The sequence below is a fragment of the Acyrthosiphon pisum genome, chromosome A2 (assembly GCF_005508785.2).
Source record: "Acyrthosiphon pisum isolate AL4f chromosome A2, pea_aphid_22Mar2018_4r6ur, whole genome shotgun sequence".
NCBI classification, from domain to species: Eukaryota; Metazoa; Arthropoda; class Insecta; order Hemiptera; family Aphididae; genus Acyrthosiphon; species Acyrthosiphon pisum.
In genome coordinates, this window is record NC_042495.1 from 92,334,284 (window position 1) to 92,342,309 (window position 8,026).

The 8,026-nt window shown below is 27.9% G+C and overlaps 1 protein-coding gene across 1 annotated transcript in view; it reads right to left on the minus strand.

Moving 5' to 3' along the window:
- The window catches only part of LOC107883931, a 25,054-nt gene extending 17,028 nt beyond the window's left edge, over nt 1-8,026 (minus strand). The window contains exons 1-6 of the mRNA XM_016804938.2: nt 7,997-8,026; nt 7,390-7,443; nt 3,391-3,423; nt 2,766-2,798; nt 1,238-1,282; nt 228-287 (exon numbers count right to left, since the gene is read on the minus strand). Of these exons, the coding sequence (XP_016660427.1) occupies nt 228-255 (28 nt within the window). The 5' untranslated portion in view covers nt 256-287; nt 1,238-1,282; nt 2,766-2,798; ... (1 more) ...; nt 7,390-7,443; nt 7,997-8,026. The remainder of the gene's footprint in view (nt 1-227; nt 288-1,237; nt 1,283-2,765; nt 2,799-3,390; nt 3,424-7,389; nt 7,444-7,996) is intronic.

Consider the following 8,026-nt stretch of genomic DNA (forward strand, 5'->3'; position numbering starts at 1 on the left):
CTTGTAAAGTTGTCCCGCGCAAAACAGTTTTTGTTATGTTTTACATTTGTAAGACGGGGACAACACATGCGGGTAGTGGGTGTGACGTCGTCTTAATATAGTTTCCAAAACTACGTATTTATTTAATAGTGAATTTTGTATATAATTTTATACTGAAGCCATGGTAATGGCCAATGGGTATAGTATTTTTTTTTAATACATGATTTTGACATAGGTATTTTACTTACCAATATCTTCCGGTGAAAGTGCATCCATAGGAAATGAAATTGGATCATGCGAATGTAACTCTAAACAAATTTATTACATATAAAAATAACTAAATTGGTATTTTGATACATTTTCTCAAGTGTAAGGTTATTTTCTTCATTGCAATTTAATTATATTTATACATATTATGTCTTTTTATCTATTGTGTTAGCATAAACAAATCAACTGTATTACTTGAACATAATCATATCGATTGGAACAGTAAATATTAAATTTGATTATAAAACGTCGAGAATAGGTTTAGAATGTTTAAACGATACATTATTATATTCAAGTGAATAATTCTGATCCGTGCGAGGAAATTTTGCTGTGATAATGATATTAATTTTTTTTTCACATTTGTTAAATTTTCCGTTAACATCATATTTTCCCAAGCTTAATAAAATTCCTAACGCTGTGTTCCTTTTCCATTCTATTGGTACATTACCCTTTTTTTTCTCCCGAAGAGAATTTTACGAAGCATTTTCAAATATTCCATTCTGTCTAATTATTCATTTGGATTAATCCTGCCCATTCTACAATATACTAACCAGAGTACCAGACTGAGTAATATATTACGCCATATCCTACTTCCTTGCAAAAAAATGTTGTTGTACATATTCTGCCTTTCTAGATGTTTTATAAGCATTTAATAAGATGTAGCACGAAGGCCTATGTTTTAAATAAAAAAAAATCTTGGATCCCGAATATTTGTTAATCATAAAACCTTATTTGACAAATCGCCATTTTAAAATTATATTTGGTGATATAGCAACCCCTTCAACTATAGATAATATTTGAGCTGGTATCCTCCAAAGAAGGATACTTTCCCCTGTTATTTATGAGATATATGCCACTGATGAACCCATTATATTAATCCAAGTTGCTGACTACATTTGCAGTGCACTGCAGATTAACTGTTATTTTTAGAATAATTTCCTAAAATTGATCTATTTATGATAATTAGAACACATGGTTGTTTTGTAATTACCTTTTATATATGCTTTTACAAATAACAGATATGTATCACTCTTAACTGAAAAATAATTACAATTATCTAATTTATTTTACGAGCATTAGTATATTTTACAATTAAAATTCATTGTTTCTTTATTGAAACAGAAATGTATTGTAATTCACTTTGAAAACGTATGGAACAGAGACTAATATATTAATAATTATTAACAATACGTCAATACCAAGCCCATGTGACACCAAAGCATCATAATAGTTAACCTAGATTGATATTTTCAACATTAAAATTCTCTTCGAGTCTTAAGAGGATGTCAGCGGCCAGCACACTATTTGTTTTCTCTCTCTGACCCACGCGCAACATGGCAAATTTCAAATTTCAAATTCACAATAATGATTATAATCATAATAATTTATAAAACTAGAGTGAAAAGACCTCTTATAAAATTAAAGGTAAGATTATTATCTAGGGCAGCCAAAGGCTTTTTATTATATTTTAATTTTAAAGCGAGTTATAAGAATTTGAATATGTTCAAACAATTTACAATTTTAAAATGCTCGTACGTCGTAACTCACTCTTAACTAATGAGTAAAAAGTCGTATTAAATTTAACTGTGGGTGACGGGGCATGGTGATTGGTGGGGGGCGCGCGCATAGCAGCTGCGACTCTCCTCTCCCGCTCTCTTCTTCTTTCTCACTCACTCTCTCTCTCTCTCTCTTCCTATCTCGCTCTCTCTGCGTGCACGCGCTTCAGCATCTGTGCGCGCGCAGGCAGCCATGCACTGATTCTTTTTCGTCTCATTTTCTCCAACTCTGTGTATACACGGCGCGTCTTCATTTCTCGTGCTGTATATAGGTTAACTACGTATCGCCGGACACCGCTTTACATTTTATTTTATGTAAGAAGTGATAAACTTTTTATACGTGATTGCATGCTCCTTCTGGAGTTTGTATCACGGCAAAATGAGTGATAGTGATACTGATAGAGAGTGTGAACAGCGAAGAACAGCTTAAGACAGGAGAGAGAGTGAGAGAGGTACTTGATACCGTCATGTCCATGTATTAATTATTCATCTACATTAAAATTATTCTGTACTCATTCAAATTACTAACCTTGTTGATTAGAAAATGGTAAATGTTGGCACATTTATAAATAAAAAGTTAATGTAGAACCTACACGAGCTATTGAAAGTGTTACCATTGTATTAGTAGAAAATAATTAATATTAATATGACATATTATGTATATTTGATTGTTATATTGTAATAATATTTTGCATTTATAATAAAATAATGACTTAACATTGATACAATTTTATTATTAATTACATTTATCATATCATGCCATCATAACATCTATTCATTTAATCCCCATGTTCCTACCAACTACAAAATCAATAACCTGAAAATTTAGTTCTTACTTTTGCGGTACGTCCCGCGACGCACCCGTTTTTTTTATCCCAAATAAATATAATATATTCTCAGGTATTTAAATATTTTGTTATAATGAATACAAGGAAAAAAGTTTAATTAATTTTAAAGTCTTACATTCATTCAAATGATACTTATTTACGTATGTAACTATAAAAATCAAAATATAATTAATGTCAATATTAAAGTACTATTGCGTGTATCATGTATGTATATAAAATTACAATTATGTATAATTGCACACTAATTTAACTAAATGTATGCAATAATAATTTATATTCAAAATCAAAAATTGTTTTAAAAAAAGGCGGTTTTAGCACCTATTTTTACAATATATTTACAATGTTCCCACATAGAGTGCACGACTATAATACCTAGTGACCAACTTTACACGTATATATGGAAAATATGTTATATGTTAATTTTTTACATAAAAAAAAATAATAATAACAACAAAGATGAAAAAAAGAAAAAAATTATATAAAATAGTGAGAGATAATAATTAAATAATATTTTTATACGATTTCATTTAAAATGAAATGATATTTAATTTTATCTTTTGACAAAGAGAAATTTTATCATTCATGCAACTTATTTAGACGAACTTTTTCTTGATATTGATCGATAAATATTTCAATAGTAGGTATATTATATGGTTCCACTTAACTGCTTTTTTTAATTTTAAATTGTGACCTTTAATGAAAATTATTAACTAAAATGAATAACAATATTTTTTTCATACCGTCATTTTTGATATCGGTTTCATCATTTTTAACTGTTTCAAAAATAAATATTTAGACGAATATTATATTACTATTAATATACTATTTACTTAGGTGTATAAATTGTTAAAGCCAACTGTTATTTTATATACCTAGAGGCACACAACATACAATTATAACATTTTAAATATTACCTACCATTGTTATTTTTAACCAGACTCTAATCAGTAAAAGCTGGACCACTGGCTGGTATGTTATTATTTTATTTACTGTTACCATTTTAAAGTTTGGAAAGCAGCCCAAAGTGTGATCTATCCATCGTCACAAATAATTTTTTTTAACATTGGGCAAACCTAGATATATTTATCTGCCTGACCGACCCACTATCATTAATCATCTACAGTTCCTACAATGCCTGCTTTATGAGTTCAGAGTTAATCGTACAATATTACATATTTTACAATATAATTATATAAGTATACCTACCTATATAAACTGTACCAGCTACTAGATTCCACCATATATACACATATGTACACCACTAAATTTAATTGAGGGGGGGAAGTGTCCCTCCTTAATACCGATAATTTGTGCCACTGGTTTAACTGACAATCGGTGATCTACGAAAAATCGTAGTTGGTGAATCATGTATGTGATTACCTACTGATTCACCAATAGCCAATAGGCAATAACCGACAATTAGCGCTTATATATAATAATATTATGACAATACTTCTAATTTGTATTATTTCATTTTTATGATTACTTATAGTAAGTTAAAAAAAAATGCAGCTCAAATAAGGGGAGGAAGTAGTAAAAGAGACAATTGGCCTCTCTTTTAGTAGATTTTTAAATATAAAATTGAATACCTACGTCTTGCCCGTTTGTCATACAATAGGTACACTATTTACAAACGGTATTTTTTGGGATATCTTGTAAAATATTTTTACGATTTCAAACTTAGAATAAAGATATATTATTTTTTTTTTTACATACTACAATAGTTTTAACATGTAAAATACATAATTATTGAGTTGAAACGGGTTCGACACACCGTCATAGAAATCAGTTTAGTACGCCCAGTGGCGACTATCAAACAAAATAAAGGTGTAATAAATTTTGAATTTAACTACCCACCTGCCAACCACGATACACAATTTAGTAACCAATAATATATTTTTTCATATTACACAACTAATAAAACTCGAAATATTTTTATGGTTATAATTTGTAAATAGTTCAAAAAGCATCACAATATTTCTAAAACGTTACAGCGCATAAAAATTGGTAATATAAAACATTCTGTGAAAATTTGATGCTTCTACGGTTATTTTTTTAAAATCGATTTTTTGGTAAGGTGTAAAAATCTCAGTTTTTCTTAGTTTGTTGTTTGTTTTTCCTAACTATTGCTGAATTCTGATTACAATTGACCCCCCGAAGTACAGAACTAGATTTACTTTCCAAAAAAGATGCTGTAGATGAAAATTGAATCATTTTTATTGTGCCTTTATTATACCTTTTAGTGACTTTAGACACACAAAAAAAAAAATAATAATAATAAAAAAAAACACAATATTCCACTCAGAATCTAAAATAAATTAAGTTTTTTTTTTCAAGTTACTACCTATTTTATACTATATTTGTATGTAAAAATTGTCAATCAGACATAACTTTGGATTTTTAAATTCAAATAGGTACCTATCCATATTATATACTTTGATACTTCGTACTCAATATAATACCTAATAAGTAGTAATTAATAATGATTAACGACAGCACGACAAACAATAACTAATAATATTTTAGTGATTATTTTTTTTCAGTCAATACTCAGCTATAGGTATTGTAAACCTACCTTCTCTATAGCCACAGAATAAATGAAACGAATAAAATATAAAAATTATCTTATTTCCACTAGGTAGGTATAAACATTAATTAATGATTACTTATTAATATTTATTATAATATTTATAATTCATAATATAATAATATAATATAATGTTCTGAGCTAATTTTATTGTACTGTTTATTTGAAACATTAAAAATGCAACAATTTCTACATCCAATATATTTACTCTTTAGTATTTACTAACTAGTATTTCTATTCGTATTTAACTATATTACACTTACAGCCACCGGTTGGATTATTAAATATATTGCTTTTATTAATTTAGGGTCATTAGTCATTACTCATCACTCACTATACACACCGCTGTCCATGACCACCCACCCAACTATAAGGTGTATCGACGGATACACCTTGAGTATAGGATAGCCGCCACTGAGTACGCCCCTTAATTAAATTATAATTTAATAATTTTTGTGTGAACCATTATTCTTGATATTATGATTTGAAGTAGGCATATTTAAAAATGTTGACGCAAAAATATCGAGTATTCAACAAGTATATTTTTTTTGGTATATGTAAAGAGGTCCGTGAGCCTGACACCTCAAATTCAACATTTTGACTACAAACCAAACATACAATTAGTAATCAGCATTGGCGCAAATAGACAAATTATTTTGGGGGGAATAAAGCCCTTACTATAATATTTTCTAAAAATTATATATGCTCAGTACAAATTACTGACTTTTGAACTGGAGGGACTTGGCAGAAATGTGGGGGGATTAAGTCGGACTTAATAAGTCCCCACAAGCCCCCACCTATTTGCGCCAATGGTAAGCATTTCGTTATAATTTGTAACGACTGAAAAATTAGAATTTGTGACCAAAGTCTTGACCCCTAAAATCAGTGTTTTACTATAAGAGGTGCTGAGCTGAACTATTGATGATGGTTCATTATAATATACCTTATACATACACTATACAGTATACAGTATAAATTTGTAAAATTGTATTGAATGTGTGTATAGATATTAGATACTAGGTTAGATTGACGTGCCATTTAATAAATTATGTTGTGCTTCTATAGTAGTAAAAAAATATTATATCATCCTGTATTCGTATGAATAAATATAAATTATAATTCATTAAATTGTTATTGTTCTTGTTTAGATTGTTGTTTCAATAAGTTGTTATTGTAATATTTCTTGGCATTTCAGACTAAATCTTCTACTGATACGCATTCATTGGTATAATATTATCTCCTCGCAATAACTACCTACCGATCTATATGTAAAGAAATTGCCTATATATTGCGTCGGACAATATATACAATAGCTACATATTTTATTTTATGTCAAACTATATTTAACGAGATTACATAAGGATAGGTTAGGCTAGATTAACGATAACAAACGATAATAAACGATCTGTTTAAAAAACTATGAAATATCTAAAATTGTAACAAAATACATCAGTGATAAAAGTTGTCGGAGAGCTAAATTAAAACAAGCTAAGACACAATTCGATTGACAATATGAAGCGTTCTGTGTAGTGGATAATTGTATCTACAGTAGATTATAATCTACCGTGATTGTATCCATACACTGTGGATTGATGTGGCACATATGCCTGAATGGTTAAATAAGCCCTTTATATCAGCAATAACAAAAAAAAAAAATAACGAAAAACGAGATTTGCTCAAAATAAGTTTTCAACAAAATTGATTTTGTTTTTTTATGCAATTCAAAAATGATTGACTCAAAATTATTTTGCAATTTGTATGCTATTTATGTACATTTTAAATTTTCAAATTTTTAGTTTTTTTTTTGCTATTTATGTATTGTTTAATGTTTGTTTGTGAGATAAAAAAGTTTCAAATTTTAGCACGAGGTTCCTCATAGTTGTTCTTGCCACATTTAAAAATAATATAAATACATCATAACACTTTTTTTTTTAAGCCTATATAGCAAAGCTTATAAAAGTTGGTTTTGTCTACTGATAAAAAACAAAATAAAGCATTTAATACATGATGTATGATATATTTTTTATGTACATGTATTGTGTGTGTTGTGGATGAGGTGAAAATGATATCACCACTATATATAATAGGTAATAAATGTATGAATATTTTTAGTATTAATCTTTTAAAAATAAAATAAAAATGGCTTACGTACCTATATTTAATAAATCTTGCACAGTAACATGACGTTTATTGCCAATAACCGATACTATAAATTAAAAGCAAATGTTTAGGTATATTAAAAATTTTAAGAATTAAATATAACTTATTTCAAATGACACAGGTCGCAAGATACGTACAGTGTTTATTTAAAATATATTTTTATTATTTTATATCACTATAAAATATATGGAGGACAACGTTTCTAAGAGAGGACATTTGAGTAATTTATTGGAACTAATACGAAGTGGCCATGAAAAAAGTTTATTTTATTTGGATTCAAACAATGATTGATTCTAATTTTAAACGATTAAGTAGATTGATTAAAATAAGTTTCACTGTAATTAATTATTTTAATAGAATACATTATTATTTTACTTGAGATATTTTGACTTTAGAATATAAATTTAACTAGGGATAATTTATAAAGATTCTTTTGTAATAATTAAAAATGTATTCATCGTCCCTATATATTATTATTTATATTATTTAAAAATGTTTATAATCGTCGTCATAAAACTTTATGTTTAAATAGTATTTTAATGTTTGGTTTTCGTATGTAGTTCCGTTTTAATGATTCGTGAGAAATTTTTTTTACTTACTTTCTGCATTACTTAAATTGTAAAAAAATC